The 17,633-nt window shown below is 40.8% G+C and overlaps 1 protein-coding gene across 1 annotated transcript in view; it reads right to left on the bottom strand.

Annotated features, from left to right (window-relative positions):
* Positions 1-17,399, bottom strand: part of nhsl2 (NHS-like 2) — a 188,662-nt gene extending 171,263 nt beyond the window's left edge. The window contains exon 1 of the mRNA XM_087835329.1: positions 16,819-17,399. Coding sequence (XP_087691455.1) covers positions 16,819-17,119 — 301 coding nt within the window. The 5' untranslated portion in view covers positions 17,120-17,399. The remainder of the gene's footprint in view (positions 1-16,818) is intronic.
* Between the last annotated feature and the right edge of the window lie 234 nt (positions 17,400-17,633).

The raw sequence follows: 17,633 nt of genomic DNA, 5'->3' as shown, positions 1-17,633 counted from the left end.
CCAGTACTGAATGAGGTAACTACTGCCTGCATGTAGGCAGAGAAGAACATCTACTGGTAATATAGACTCTCATAAATGACACCAAACACAAATGTGGAGACCATAAAGAATGAGGTGCTAACAGAGGAAATAGCAGGTCTGTGTGATGTTTATAAACAAACACACACACACACACACACACACACAGCATCATGGTTGCCAGGCAGTGGGCTGGTAGCAGGAGGCATGGGCACACACACACACACACACACTCGTTAGGGTGTCCGGGTCCATGTGTTCAGAGTCGGAACTGTGTGTTCTGCTGCTTTATCCCGTCTAAAGCTCAGCATCCTCTCCACAACACCCTGCCAATAAAAACGCCCCTGACAGCGCTGAAAGCAGCCAGGTTTCATCTCCTCTCTCCTCCTCGACTCTTTAATCAGACAACCAAAAACTAAACTACCAACGTTTTTAACTAAGTTTGAGGACCTTTGAGAACTGACTTCTGCTTTCAAATAAATAAAGCTCCCTGTCACTCATTGTTCGAGTAAATTCATGATCATGATTGACATCCAATCCAATCCAATTTTATTTATAAAGTACTTTTAAAATACCCAGCACAGGACCAAAGTGCTGTACAGAAAATAAGTAAAAAAAAAAACAATAGAATAACAGAAACCAGCAAAAATAAATAAATAAAACACATAATGCATAAAATTAAAACAGCTCTATATTAAACGAAAAACAAGATAAAACAGCATTGAATCAACTAAAAACAACTAAAATAAAAATTAAAAATAAAACCAACAACATGACTGTGTCCTTTTTCCTGAGAAACGAACTAATAATATGGTAGAGACAAGCACGCTGAAAAGTCAACTGGAAACCAAACAGTGTTTCCCATGGCTCAGGTAGAGTAAAATTAGGATGGCAGCTTTCTTTCAACAAGGAAAAATTACTGGTTGCCCAGTGGCTACATTTGGAGACATATTGCTAATAGTTATGGCTACCAACAACATCTGATCACCCAGATGTTGAGCATACAACACCCTGGTGAGAGGCCACCTTTCTCAACGTAATCGTGATCCGACTTGGACTGACTGTAATCACTGTCAGACAAAATGTTTTACAAATAATTGCTGTTTAAGTTAGAAGACATTCAACTGGTTGGATTCTGGTGGTTATATTCTTATGTATATACAAGGTTGCCAAACACCTACATCATTTTGCAGTTAAATTGCTGTCATGCAGCAACCATGTCACCATTTGTGGAGGATTTTCTGTTTCAAATCTGAGGTTCTGGCCAGACTTTGTGACTGTAGCATTAGTGAAACATCAAAGGACCCTCTGTTAAACTTTGTGATAAGGTGATGAAGGCAAGCCATAAGCTCTATTCAAATCAGAAAAACCAAAGAAGAAGAATCAAAACAATAGAGGCAAAAAAGTGCAAGCGTCATGCTAGAACCACATACCTTCACCTGATAATACAATCCAAAAATCAAGCAGATATCTTTTGGTGTGCCACAATGTGTTTAAAACGCGGGGTCTAAAGAGAATCTTTCAGTCATCCTGAAGTTCTCCCTTCATGAAGGTTATAATGTTCACTTTTTGGTCTCTTATGGGACTTGTTGTTGAATCATACTACCTCATCTGTTTCTATCTGTCCATTACATTTATATCCGATGAAGAAAGGCCAAATATAGGAACCATTTTTCTCATAAAAAAATCAGTTTGACTTCTCTTCCTTTCCTGTATATGGTTTGGATATCTCCCTCCTCAACAGTGAAGTAATTTCTTCTGATTTTTTTTCTCTCTCCCATTCTCAAATACACACACACACACACACACACACTCCTCTCTGTTCGTCATCTGGAAGTGATTGTATCCACCATTACAGCATGCCTTGGCTGACTTTACACGTGTTGGTGTTGACAGCCAGCCCTTTGTCCATGATAGAGAGACAAGCTCTGGAGAGACATGCACTGATAAAAAAAACACCTCGTACTGCAAACACATGATGCCTCTGTCAGCTATCCTATACGCAGGACTGCATTAGAAAAAATACTCCGAACATGCAGAAACACTGATGGGTTGAGGTTTGGGGTTTTTTCTCGTTTTTTATAGACATGCCTGTGCATGTTTCAGGGAACTCAATGATTTAATGCATGGAGTCATGTCTGAATCGCTTCCACAACAAACCACAGGATCATTGTAAGTATTATAAAAGCTCAACTATCTAAACCAATTCCTTCCATGTTATCAAATAATTTGTCCTTTAAAGCGTCTACTTAAGGGAGAACCTTCAAAGAAATATATAAAATGACAGAAGGTCTTACAAAGGTATAAACCTGCAGGAAAACTCCAGTTCTCCTCAACTGAAAGACATCTCTGATGAGTTTCACATGACTGTCTACCAGTCCAGCCCATGGTTTTATTGTTTTGCTCACCCTAACTAGTTTAACAAAGCTACTCCTAAGACTACTGCACAAAATGCTAAATGGGTAAAGAGTTACTTAATTTTAGATGTTATAAAAGGCACATTCTGAAGAATCCTGAGCATAAATCTGTGAGAATCTCAACATGACAAATAAGATGCATATATAGTCATTTCACAGGGCCCCCTGACTGCTTCAATAGGAATTAAGATGGTAACTCACACCCAGAACCTGAAATGCACTTGACTTATTATTCATCATTAAGTGCAACCAACTCTGTAAAAGCAGAAGTATTGGCATTTTTAGGCCTAGAGCATTCAGGTGTGTGTTAACACAATGCCACAATCTTCCCAGAAGTGGACATCAGAGCAAAACATCTCCCCAAAATCAGACCTGCAAGAGAAACTGTAAAAAATCCAAGAGCTACATCTCAGACTCTACAGGTTTCAGTTAGCATCTTAAATGTTAAAGTTCATGACCACACAATTAAAAAAACACTGAACAAGTGAGGTGTGTTTGGAAGGGTTGCCAGAAGAAAGTCTGTTCTCTCTAAAAATAACATCTCAGCACAGCTTAAGTTTTCAAAGCTGCATTCGAACTTCTGGAATAATCTGCTTTGAAGAGAGGAGACCAAAGCGGACCAAAGTATTGTAGAGTCAAATGTGAGGCCATCTGCCTGACAATTAATGGACCATGCAACAGAACAATTACCCCAAGCAGAGCAGCAAATCTACAAATGAATGGCTGCAAAATCGAAGTGTCAATGTGCTGCAGTGGCCCAGTCAAAGTCCAGAATGTCTGCAAACCTCAAAGAACTGCAGCAATGTTTTAAAAAAAGAAGAGTTGGCCAAAATTCCTCTACAACGATGTGAGAGACTGATAAAGTCAACGGGAAACCATTACTTCAAGCTATTGCTGATAAAGATGCCTCTACGAGCTAATGACTCATGGACTGCACTTAGTCTTACACGATTATATCTACTCTACCCGAAAGAAGCAAATCATTATTTTTTATAAGATTGAAACTCTGTAAAATATCCATCCAATCAAGTTGTTGCAGTAATGAATCCACAGTGGCATAAATATGTGCCCCAAGATGACTAGTGAGTGCAATGTTGTGCCTGGAAGGACTTTAAGCAACCCAAGTAGAACTTTAGGTTTCTACTTCTGGTAGAGAGGTCTCAAAGAAAAACATTTAGGTATTGATCATTTAGTCCTGTAATTATTAGTTAGTAATGGAAGCAATGCTTACTAGGATTGGTTAATTAGATAAATACATTGGCTGTTTCCATCATTTGTGGGGGTAGTTTTTGAATCTTCTTTTCATTTGGTAATCACATGGCTTGCCTCCTTCAGAATTCAACCCTGTGCAAAATTAAATGCAATCTAGCAGACACTGGCAATTGGATTGGGGCCATATTACAAACCTTGTGACAGCAATGATGTACTTCTTTATAAGAAAAGCTGAGGCTACATGGCAATCAACCAGCTTTTAGCAGTTGTTGTCTGGTTAATTGGTGCTGAAAACTGTCATTTCACAAACTATATCTAGCAACTAGATATAATAGAAACAGAATAATCCAAAATAGCATTCGAATCATCCATGAAGGTCTCCATGACTGCATTCAGTGAAAAGGAGTGTGTAGGAAATACCAAACTTGACCTGGCAAACCTCTGCAACAACCTTGTTAATCATCAGCTGCTGGAGTCACACTGCCTCATTCTGGATGCATCATCATGCAATGTTACAGTCACATCCCCTCACCTGGATGTACATTTTACTAGCAGTGCATCATCCGTGGTGTATTCAGTTTAGCTTATTGTGCTTACATACTGTTGCCATCATGCAGCCTGCATCTGCTCTTTGAACAATATGCCTCCACTGCGGCACACTCTGTAAACACACACTGCCTGATAGGAATCTGCCCTATAGGAGACAGAGTAAACACCGTCCCGAGGCCTCGTCCTCAGGTCATACAGAGGAAACAGAGGAGAGAGGAGAAGAGGTGATTGGAGAGAAGAAATGTGGAAAATCTCGCTGGACTCAGAGTGCTGTTCTGCACATGTACAGTATTTCATCACAGGGCCTCTTCCTGCATTATATCACTGCTGTTACCCAATCTCCTGCACTCCAGTCGCGTTTGTTATTTCTTACAGTGTGGGGAAATTTGGGGATCACTGGGACAATTCCTCTCTGGTTCTCTTCTTCTGCAGGGAAATTTACACTTTTACAGTTTTATCACAGGAGAATAAACTCCAAACCTAATCATGAAAGTTAGGAAAAGCTCAGATTAATAGAATACTATCTTAGGGAAACTGTACTTTGACTATTGGGTCAGAAGACACATTACAAGCCCTAACTGTTGAGTGGTAAGATTAGAACAGCAGTGTATGACTACCACTTTATTTACCAAACAGAGATGGAAAGCAGTAAAATGCTCATGTGAGAACTTTATCTAAGCTGATATCCACGTGGATAAAGTTGTTAGTGAAACTTGTCTGATGATGTCACTAACAACTCACGAGAGATTTGAATATATATACAGTTCTTAATCCAAATGTATTATTTTATCTTTTGTGATGACAAAGCTATTCCTCAGGATGCTGAACTACTCACTTTATGTACATTTTTACTTTGCATATATTATGTCATTGTTTTCCAGCTATAACATATGTGCTGATATGATGCAGAATTCAGAAAGCAGAACTGCAGAATCTGTGTCCATCTTTCAGATACAGTGTGTGCTTTTGGCACAAATAAAGCTCTTAAAACATTCTCAATGCAATAAAGAAATGATACATAAAATGAAATAACTTTGGTTTGCATTTTTAAAAAGTGCTAAAAACTTGTTTTCTTAGCCACTTGGGGGCAAAGGAAAAAATAGTGAACCCAGTTTTAAAACCAATAATTTAGCCACTGCGTAACATTTAGATGTTAATTTCTTTTCACGCTACACAAGGAAATATATGCTGTAACTCTGTAGCTGCCAGCCAGTCTCTAACTGTGCCATTAAATGCTAAGCAGATACCGCAAAGTGGGTTTTTAGGGCTTTAATTTTGAAAAACAAAGCTACCTGATAGAGCTAAAAACAACGCTAGTTCATGTTTAACATTGTTAGTCAGCTTTGCTGCTATAAAAATACAGATTCTAACCACTTTAAGTCACAAGTTCTCAATTTTTTTTCTGGCACAACCCACCTAAGAAGCCAAAAAAGGATCAACAGCCACGCCTCACATTTTCTTTTATCAGTTATTAACAATAAAGGAGTCAAAATGAATTTTACTTGTTTTCCTTTAACAGTCCTTCATACACATTAGTTTCACTTCATATTTTCACCTGGTTGTCCACACCACACCTGCAGTTGCTCCATATCCCACCAGTGGGGATGACCCACTGGTAAAAGAGAACTTTCTTTGAGCATTCTCCACTAAAAGTGCTTCAAGTTCTGGCAAATACGAAGCTGAAAATACATGCAAAACATTTAGGCACTAATATCAGGGCCAATTTAAATGAGCTGCAGGGTGTTTACAACAAAATCAGACTCAAACATTACTCAGTTTTCTGAGTAAGTGACACATATTTGTTTTTACAAAATTACATGTTTGACTGCAGGGCATAGTTTCAAAGACTTTTCTTCACAAAAACAGTGACAAATGAAATATCAAATGAAGAAAAATGACAGAAATGTCTGTGTTTTTCCTCGTCTTGATCCTCCCATCCTTCCTGGATTTCCCTCCTCCTTTCTTTCTTTTCCTCTCTCTTCACTTTGTGCCTTTTCCTCGACCCATTTAATCTTTTTTTCTACTTTGCCTCTGATTTTTATCCATTTCTCTCATGCCTGTTCAAGCTGTTCACCTCTGTGTGTGTCTGTGTGTCTACACATTGACAAATTGCTGCTGATATTAGAGAAAGACACACTACATGTAGTTCACAGCATGAGGCATCAGCACAAAAGACTACACACACACACATGCACACAGGATACACTGGCTGTTTGAAGCCTATACGAGCTCTAGCAGAGGGTGCAAAATGTAAAAGTTTTATTCCTTTTGGCTATGCATTTGTTTGTTTTATTGGTAGAACATTGAGTCCCTTTATTTAACAATAAATGTGTGCGTTTGTTTTGCTGTTGTTGTGGGGACATTATCAGGAAATGTCGATATAAATCATTAAAGTTTACACTGGGGAAGGTTTAAGGTGCATAATTATAAGACAATGTCCTCTGAAGTGTCTGATGTGATGGAGACGCGCGTGTGTGTGTGTGTTCCTGTCTAGCTATCTTTGTGAGGACCGAAATCGGCATTCTACTATACTTGTGAGAACCAACAGTCACTTGTGAGGACACACTCAACGGTCCTCACAAATTTGAAGGCATTTAAAGGCATTTTTAAGGCTCAAAATGTAGTTTTAGTGTCAGGGTTGCAATTAGGTTATGGTTAGGTTTAGGGTAAGGGTTAGGGAAAGCATTATGTCAATGAGGGTCCTCACTAAGATAGCTGAATGGGGTTGTGTGTGTGTGTGTGTGTGTGTGTGTGTGTGTGTGTGTGTGTGTGTGTGTGAGAGAGAGAGAGAGAGAGAGAGAGAAAGGGCCAGGCTCTCAGCCAAGACAGGAAGTTGTTAGTAGGCTTTCTTCTCTGACTCCATACCTGAAACCACAGCTCGCTTTCATAAACTGAGGTCACAACAGCACTTTCACTCTCTCTCTCCCACACACACACACACACACTGTGAGTAATTAACAGCCACTCTTCCCACAAAGACTACTATAGGGGCTTGTGCACCACCTCCAAATAATCCTAACTTTATAAACCAATGGCTCTCTCACACACATTAAAACTGAGCAGTCACACAAAGCCTTGCAAGAAAACACCCATACTCATGCTTTCAGAGTGAGTCAAAAACACAAAAATCATCTACTAGGATGACAGTAGTGTAACTGAGGCTGTCTGCTGAAATACATAGAAACCTAACTTCTTAACATTTGAAATGTTTCACATTTTTGGGATAAAAATTTTACCCAGAAAGATAACTTCATGAAAGTATTTATGAAAATATGTGAGGACCTAGAAGGCTTCCCTGCAGAACACCAAGTTCAACAACACTAGCTGAACGATTCTTCCTTCAAGTATGAAACTCGTCAAACACAAAACAGAAACACAACATGATTAACATGTTGTGATCACAAAACACTCAACTTTTATAACATTTATAGGCTGTTGGTGAAAGAAAAATCAACACTGCAGTACCAAATAGTGACAAAATTCAGGAAATGTGATGATACTTTAGGTATTTCTTTGGTCCGAGAGGTTGTAGGTGTTAGATATACTGGTAACAATAATCTGTGGCTGTAACAGATGCATGACAGCTTGTGAAATAAAAAGATATATACCAACAGTTGCACATGAAACACGAACAGCACTAAAAATGCACATAGCCCTCGTGCCATTGGACATGGGTTTGTTAGGTTCCTGATTCCTCTGGAATGAGACCAAACTGTCTTCATATAAAGAAATTGGTTAGTGTTCAGGTACAACCCAAGAAGCACCATGGCTAAAGCCACACCAGCACCACTGTCCACGGTGAAGGAAGTTTGTCCATCACCATGAAAGAAGACGGAAAATCGATTCTAGAAAGACCAAAGAATTTACCCTAAGACAGTTTATGTCTGTGTTTGGTTAATGTCTACATGTTTCTTCAACCTTAATTTAACCAGGAACTAAAAATCCTGAGATTAAGAATGACGTTTTTGCTTGGGTGTCCTGGGAAGAACAGGCAATTTCCAAGCAGAAAAGTCTTACCCAGGTTTGAACCCAAGACCAGTGTGCAGTGAGGCAGCAATGTCAAACACTGATCCACCATGCTGTTTATATATGAAAAATATCTCATTAAAAGTATATACATGTTGAAATTTTGAAGTTATTGTTGGTGAATTCCAAAAAATTAAACTTTTAAATGATGCCCTCCCATGAATAATTCCACCTAGTTTATGAGAATGTGCAAATGAGATTTGCCTCTGGAAATTTAGCAGATCCCAATACTGATTTCAACTAAAAACAAAAATAAGATTTATTTTTTTTAAATAAAAATTTGGAGTGGTGGCAGGAAGTTTTTCAGTCCTGCTACCGCTGCCCTCTGAATCACCAGCTGTAGGAAGAGAGATGGTGGGGGAGGATGAGGAGAAGTGAATGTTTTGGCTCAAGGAAAGAGTTCACGGACTGTAGATATGATTAAAAAAACTGTGGGATTACAAAACACCTCCATATCCAAAGCCGCGAAGTCTAAAATCAAACGTTGACCATAGCTAAAAACAGGTTTTAGGATTATTTTCGTCTCCTGTCACAGAGGAGAGTTGGAAGATGGAAAAAGAAGAGAAAATGTGAGAAAGGAGGTGAAGGGGATGAGACGCAGGGATACTAAGTCATGAAGGCGACATCCACCCATGGGAACGAGATAGAAGGGGGGAGGGAAAGTCTTTTAAATCATTTCCTTCCCATTGGCTCTTTGATTAAGATGATTTAGGTTCAAATAGAGGAGCAAAACAATTTCTGTGTTCTCTACATGCTGAATGCTATGAACCAAATTAAAATGTCCCCTTTGTTCAGATAAGCCATCGTTTACTTGATGTTAGTATTTTCCCAGTATAATTGTCTCTACCTTAAATATAAAGCATCTTGAGGCATAGTTTCTGGTGTAATGTTGCTTTCATTAAAGTATTTTCTAATAAATTTCTACACTTTTATGTGCTTTAGATAATAAAAACCTGAAAAGTGGATGAATCTTTCACATATTGGTGCAGCAATTAGCAAGAACAAAAGAAAGCACCACAGTGATCTCCTGAGGCCACACCCCTATTCAGTGATGTCACAGCAAGTGCTTTGCCTTTAGCACCTCAGCGATAACACCTGCTGTGAGCTCAGGAACTAGGAATTGTCCATAAGCGGATTAAAATGTGCTTTTCATGCAAACGTCTAACTGGGACTGTGAGGCAGAGCAGGGAACATTTTGTTACAAGAAAATCAGTGCGAGGTCAAAGAAGGAATGTGGTTTCCCACATAGTATAAAGCTGGAAACAGGCACAAAAAGAAAACACCAAACTTTGGTTCCCATTCACATACTTGGGATACTCCTGCCCCACTTTGGGTCAACAGCAGCCAACAAAAAATGGCAGGAAATGAGCCCAGTATGAAAAAAGCTGAAGAGGAGGTGTTTCAGAGGGCAAACTCCTCAAGTTTAGACCCTTCTGAGTGACAACTTCCAGTGGAAAGTGGACGCACACACATGCACACACACATTCCTCCCGCTATCACGCTTTCCAAAGCGACGACTGACATCTTCTTCCTCTCTGTATCAGTGCGACTCCTCCCCTCCTCTCCGGGCACAGGAAGCCAGCTCCGATTCCCTCCAGTGCTTCACCGTGCAGAGATCTTGGAAGCGGCTCAGGAGATCCGACTCCTGTACAAAGTCTACATTGGGTGGAAAAAATCCCCTCATCCAGGCTGGGAACATGTGTTTTACTGTGTGTGCAACTCCACTTTTTTTGGCAGGTGGAGAGGGGGGATTGTCAGTGGTTGTTATTGGAGAAAAAGCACAGATCCAAGATTTTTTTCTTCAAATGAATGAGGGAAAATAATGTGAGTGTTTCTCATCCTTACAAATTGGAAAACCCTCAACTATCTTAACCTAACCAAACACTAACCACAGGTGGCGCTCATTGAGCAGTGTGCTCAAACATGGGGCTGTAGTAGGAGATAAGTCTTCCATAAAGACCTCCGAGGGTGGGCTCTGTTTTAAGCCTTTCCAAAACCAAACTCATGAGAGCAAGTGAAAGAAATGGATTATACTTATAAGCTGCAAATTACCTAGCTTACTTCATACAGTCGAAGCTCCAAAGCCCAGGGCGTTTTATTAGAGCCTCCCGCAGTTTTAAAAGTCCCACTCAGCATTGTGTGGTATTCATCCCAAGTTTACTCGATCATTGTGATCTAAAAACTGACTGTAGCTTCAGAGTTAGAGTAAACAAACACACCACTTAGTCCTTCAAAAGTGAAAACACACAAAGGGATATATATTTAAAAAACTACATTCACAAATTAAATAATGCCAAATACTAATATTGCTATTAAACAATTAACCTCATCCCCAGGACCTGACTTGGTGGTGTGGCCCATTTATTGAAGATTCTTTGGCGTTCTGCTGTTACTCAGTGAGATATAGCTTAAGTGCAAGTGATCAGTAAATGTTATTTGTGAACAAGCAGTGTTACTGTTGTTATAGGGCTGTTTTAACCCAACCCCTGATCTTCCCCTTTCCTTAACCAAGTAATTTTTACTAGCTAAACCTAACCAGTGATAGGAAGTGAAAGTAAAAAGTCAGGTAGGGAGAGTGGGGGTGCAAATCATGAAGGTCCCAATGAACATGAACAAAGTCTCCTGGCTGGTAACCACTGACAGAGTAGAGATGCACCGACTGCAGTGTTCTTGGTTGATTCTGATTTTTTGACCTGCCAATTTTCCCCCCTAAGACCTGTAACTCCCACATATACAAACAAAAATAAACTTTTCATATTTTCAAAGCAGATATTAAACTTTGTCTCCCCCACCCCCCACCCCCAAACGATGAGTTGCAAGAATGAGTTGCTGTAAACCTACCATTACCTGACATATTTAAGCTTACAAAGCAAAAGCAGGTGCAGCTGAGTCACATAACAAAACAAATATCAGGTACCTACACTAATTTCCAGAATGTTTATAATTTCACGCTATACCAGGAGATCAACATTAACGCTTTTCTGTATCCCCATAATTGTCCCTCTAACTGCTTTGACCTTTTGCTTATACTGAGGCTCCTTCCTTTAGCTTTAGCTTGAGCCACTAACCCTTTGTTAGCTTCTTAAAAATGTCCATGTTCAGCCGAGTGAGGGTGATTTAGCTGGCATAGATTCGGTTTGTTGTTACAAACACTGGTGAAATTTGTGACTTCCTCATTCACAGTATGAATGTAACTACTACGTGTCCGGTTGATAATCGAACTTACGTGAGACTGGCTGAAAATCAGCCGAGTCTATAGCTAATCTTATAACATGACTTTACACTGTAGCTAATGTTGGCACAGCTGCTCTGGAAATCTCCCAGTGTTTACTGCAACAGCTTTACTGCATTCATACTTAAAGTAGGGGAGTGTAACTGATGAGTTTAATCTTTATCTTTTAACTTCAGTCGAAGCATGTATAATTAGGCCACTGCTGATGCCACTGATGTCATGAGATATACTATTTTAGCATTAGCCACTTGCTTCTGACAGAAAGCTAAACAGAACATTTGCCAGAAAAATCAAAGGAAAGTATCAAAAATGACATAAAATGTCTGTTTTACCTTGTGTCGTTTTTTAAAGCAAAATAGTCACAAAGAATAAAATCATCATCAACCAAGCAGTTACTACTGATGCGAGTCTAACGTTAGCAAGAAGCTAAAGTAGATAATAAAACAGACAACTCAAAGGAAAATGAAACAGATGGAAAATAATTATGTTTCTATTTCTTTAAATATTCAAATAAAGTAGCCAGAATCTAGCTTCTATACAGTAGAGCCGCCAACATTACAAACCCACTACAACTACTGAGGGGTGGGGGCTTTGAGCCTTTACAAAGTTATGAGTCTTATTAATAAAAGTAAAAGCGGTCTCTTTGTGTTCATTGCAGAGAATTTTTTTTTTTAAAGGATTTAGCACTTTAAGCATCAGGAGGTTTCTACCTGTTAAAAGGGAGTTTTTTCTCCCTGCTGTCGCCAAGTGCTTGCTCATAGTTTGTTGGATTGTTGGAGTTACTCTTAGTAATGTAGGGGACTTATCTTACAATACAAAGTGCTTTAAGGAGACTTAGTCCTCATTTTTCTGTTGGTGAAATTCAAATCAGTGTTTTCCATCCCTGCTGAGACAGTAGGAGGTAAGAGAGAGGGAGAAAGAGGCGGTGAAGTGAGGATGATGATGGAAGATGAAGGCCCAGGCGGGCTTGTATTGATTATTAAGCCGTGCGCTTCAGCCCACGTGTTAGCGATACAGTAAGAGCCCACACAGGATTTTAGAAAGGAGAGCGAAGAGTGAGGAGCATCAAACACCGATGAGCTCATGTATTAAAACACACGCACACACGCCGGCCAACACATGCGTGAGTTTGTCTCTGTAAAGTAAACCAGAGGACGAACTGCATTTTGTTTTATCTCCCATCCTCTCCTCCTTCCAGCTCTACATCTGGTCTGTTTTAAGAGGGACTTTCTCTTTCTGTCTTATCGTGCTGTACGTGTTCACAAACACACACACACACACACGGCCTGCTGACAGCCTCGTAAACTCATGTTCACAGTCAGCTTGCTTTATTCATCCGCTCGCTCTCGAGTTGCAGTGCAAACACAGTCAAAGCTGCCTTCGATAAGTTTGTGCAAAGTTTGCAGAGCGAAACAGGCTCGCAGCCACAGTGCATATTTCCCATCATGCATCTGGCCATCTCTGTACCATCAGATGAAAGCCTCCACAAACGTGTTAGATATTACAGAACAGGTTTTTTTTATTGCGTCATTGGACCGATTTCCAGCCTTTTGTTTTTCACATAATGTGCTTGATTCCACTGCCACGTGTAAAATCAAAACCAAACCCTCTTTATGCTAACTCTGACCGATGTCCTCACATGGTTGTCTCTTTTCAAGTGTCACTCCCTAATCCGTCGTAACTGGTAGGCACACGCAACACAGTCTCACAGCAGAAGTAATAATGACTTTTAATCTGCTGATGTGTGTTCTAGGAAATTAATTTTCCCTTTTTTGTTTCGTGTCTTTGAAGATAATTTTTCATCAGACCAGTCTCATATGTGCACAGCTGAGCCCTTGTAAACAAAATGAATATTTTTCACTTTTAAATGGTGGGAAAACTCAGCTGCAAACTTTTGCAGCTTGTGCCAGAGACCACAGTTAAATCATATACATGCCAGATGTTTACACTTCTTTTCTGTTATTCTGCTTGAGCAGGAAAAACTGTATTCTTATTCAAATGACTCTAATTTGGTTTTACAGCTTTTCCTACTGATAAAGTCGTCTATTTTGTATGTTTAGATATCTCGGTGGTTAAATGTGCAGTTAAACTTCTCACACCCACAGAAAGAGGAGTTTCAGTGGTCTGGTATGTATTTATGTATGTGGCCCACAGTGTAAAATGGGTTTGACGTCCCTGCCATACACAGGACAGAAGATGAATTACACTTCCAGGTCTGAAAAGAGAAGCCAACAAGGGAATCCCTTAAAGCTGCATTCTATTTTAATGACCACCAGGGGGCGATAGCCGTGGCTGTAAAGGTCTTCCTGTCCAGTTCACTATGTTGCCCAAGGACACTTTGACACATGGAGTGGAAAAACCAGAGATGTCTATTGGTAGGCAACCTGCTCTATGACCTCAGCCACAAGTGCTACAGCACCAACATGCTTGGTATGTGTCGTATGTGGGGTTGGGGGACCCAGGGATCGAGGCACAGACCTTCCAATTGGTAAACGACCCACTCTACCACATGAGCCACCCCAAAGAAACCAATGGGAAAACGGCCATTCAATTTGTGTTACACTGAATCGTCCATTTTGTTATTTTAATGACAAATTCTTAATTACCAACAACAGAAAGCACATACTCCAAAATACACGTTGGAGGTTATGAACTGATATGCATCTTTCTTTGGGTTTTTCTTATTTGGTCTTTTACCGATGCCATCCATATGTCTATCTTATAAGGGCCAGATACCAAGTGTCATGACATTTGGGCCACATCTGGCCCACCCAGGCATCTGCCATACCTCATGTCAAGCCTGGTTCGTTGATTCTTAAACCACATCTGGACCACAAGACATCTGCCAGAGTGATAACCAATCCACAACTGCCAGAATAGGTCCAAATGTGTCTGCTACACAAACTAAACACGACACTCAAAGTTAGAAGAAAGGATGCTTCAAAACATGCCCAACGCCAGTGGATGATCATATTGACAGCACCCTTGGTAAGATGTCACTCAGTACATTTGATCAACTACTTTAGTAAAGTACCCTTATGATACATCTACTTTTTTGTGTTCTACTGCTACTGGGCTATATTTTAGATGCAAATACTGAAGGTTTAACTCCTTATCTTTTATTTTAAAGCTTAAATTAGTTACAATGTGGTGAATTTAAAACAAATCTACTAATATATAGTGTTGTTGTATAATTCAAGATAAGTGTAGTCTGCAACCTCAAGTGCTTAAAAAGAAAGCTGCTGCACTTTAGTTTTGTAAAGATGCTCTCATCCGAGAGGCTTCATTAGCAAATCCACTGACTTCCTCTCACAGACCAAAGACACGCAAGTTAGTACTTGCTGCCTATAGGTGTGAATGGTTTTCTGTGTCTATATTTTAGACTGGTGACCTGTCCAGGGTGTACCATGCCTCTTGCCCTAAGACAGCTGGTATGGGCTCCTGCGACCCTGAAAAGGATAAGCGGAAGAGAATGGATGAATGGAGAATGGCACATCAGCTGTATGTGCAGTACACAGCAGTGAGTGTGCTAAGTGGGAAATGTAGCCGTCATAGTTAGAGGTAGACCAGGGTTATATAGCTCTGGCCTGAGGGTACAAGTGTGGATGGTGCATGAGATCTTCAAGAAACTAAAGAAGTCCAGCTGTCTTCTTTCTAGGCACCCAGATACCTAAACAGCGATACATTGAGTGTAACAATAAGTACTCTGAGAGCACAAACCTCTGCCAAGGCAGCTCACTCTGTGGGCCACATTTACTTTTAAGGGAACTCTATTGTATGTTGTATATATATTCATGAATGTACTTTAAGTTTGCAGCCTGCACTTTGCACCTGTAAAAAACAACTTTGTGTTATTTACCTTTAATATACCTGACATAATTATAAGTATGATAATTTATTATTACCTTTTTCTCTCTCTTAGCAATATTTTCCTTCAAGATGTGACATATTTTAGAGGTCAACATGAAAGAAGGGTACATGTGAAACCCAAAGGTGAGGTCAGAGGTCAAACGTGACATGATGTTTTACATCTTTACATGGTACTTTCTATAATTTGGACAACACACGCCACACTATCATACTGCAAGGCCTTGAAGTTGACCTTGAAGACCTTTTAATGTTAGATGACGTCACTCTATACCCCTGCAAAGATTTATCAGAATTCATTCAAAACTTTCTGAGCTACTGTGTTTGACAAGATGACCATGTAAGCACGTGGTCAAAAGCACTGAATCCCCTTACTCAGTCTTTACTTTTCCTTTAGCAAAGTCTTTAATTCTAACCCTCATTTCAGCACTTTGCAAAACACATATTAATACAAACTGATGTTTAAACTTCAAGCAGCACATCTGTGCTCACCTTTGTGCCCAGGGCTGCAGGTGAGCCTGAAACATGTGCCTGCAACAGATTCCCAGAACATCTTGGTTTCTCTGATAACTAAACACCAAATAACTAAATCTTCTGCTCATCTCTCACTTATAAAATCCACAATCTAGAGTAACCTGTTAATGAGACTCCAGCTTTCACACCTGATGACGCACATGATTAATAGTGGGTCAACGACCACCTTCTGAGGGGAAACCCCCACTAGGGTTTAGATACTTGAGCCTCTCCGCTTTTTGGTTTTAGAACTGAAGAAACATCTTCAACAAACTTATATATGTCGCTTTTTCCAAGCTCTTAGGATCAGAGCAGACACGGTTTCCCCTCCCCGGGAAACAGTTACACGCCTCTGCTCACACATCGTTCACGCAGGCAGAGGAGCCGGCAGCTGAGGTTAAACTGTGTTTACAGATAAACAAGAGGGAAGACCACAGCGACAAAACTCTAAAACACTCATGACATCCACGCATTTTCACCCACTTCACATTCCACTCTCCACACCCACAACGTGCTGCTTTCAGGGGCATCTGGTAAACGTGCACACCCCTGAGCCAAAGTCGCATGCCGTCCCGAACAGCTATGAAGCCTCGGTCACTGCCGAGCGGACATGAACTCCACCTCCTCAACCGTCACGTGTCAGCAAATTAAATCAAACATGTAGTTTAATCTCCCCAAAGTGACCTGCGGTGTTTCCCGCAGTAACTGAAGGCAGAGCGCTCTGCTGACAGCTGACAATAACAAACCTCACACTCGCTCACGCGCACGTGCAGGGCTGGCCTTCTGTCACTGTGGAGACTGTCACAGTGAAACCCCAGAGCGCGCGCTGACTCCACAAAACTTTCACCCAACTCATGTCACCACACACAAGACTAAAAACAAACCAACAAACAGCTGCGCTCTTCTGCAGGAGTGAGCGCAGGTGTGAGCTCCGTCAGCTGAACTTAAGCGTCTTATTTTTTCTTTTTTTTTTATTTCTCTTACTTCTCGGTGGAGGTTTGCTGAACAGCTCTGCGACGTGCCTCTGCAGTCGGACCACTCTGCCCTCCAGCGCGCAGGACCGGTGGCAGATGGACACAAGGTCTCCCTCCAGCTCCTCCAGGATGCTCACCGAGTGCCGGGACAAATCCGAGAGCTGTCGGAGCACCGAGCACAGGGTGAAGCTGCACACGTCCGCCAAGTCCCCGAAAATCTCCCCTTGCTCCTGCTGCTGCTGGTGCTGCAGCCTCTTGCCGTCGGGCTTGCACACATCTTTCGGAAATATCGTGCGTTTACAAAAAGGCATGATTTCTCTCTCCCGCCTCCTCTGATTCCAAAAATATCAAACTCCTCAGACAGTCAAGTTATATCCCCGTGGACCTTCTCCCTCCGGGTGGCGCACAGCCACACGCCACGGATCCTCCGGGAGGTAAAAGTGCGCTGCTGGTTGAGCGGCTCGGAGCGAGTTGCGCGTCGTGCGCCCTCATTGTTTTTGACTGCAAGCGAAAATTTTTTTTCTATTTTTTTCAGTGGAGAGGAGAGAGTCGGCTGCTGCGAGGACTGTAGTCAAGATCGGAAGAGTGTGACAGACGAGGTTTCCTGTTAAAGCTTCAAACTTAAAGCCCGAATTAACTGCGTTTCTTATCGGGGAATCGCACATCTAAAACCCCTGAACCGACTAGTTTTATGCAGATTCAGCTTCACGTATAGAAACATGGTTCTGTTTTATGAGACCTTTTTGCGCTGTTATCGCCACTTTGATAGCATTTCATTTACTCTTTACACCCTTTTAATATTTTCAAACATGCTTTTATTGTGAA

This window comes from Neolamprologus brichardi, chromosome 3 (assembly GCF_056152115.1).
Source record: "Neolamprologus brichardi isolate AB-2024 chromosome 3, ASM5615211v1, whole genome shotgun sequence".
Lineage (NCBI taxonomy): Eukaryota > Metazoa > Chordata > Actinopteri > Cichliformes > Cichlidae > Neolamprologus > Neolamprologus brichardi.
The sequence above is the reverse complement of the archived record's forward strand: the minus strand, read 5'-3'. Positions and strand labels throughout refer to the sequence as shown.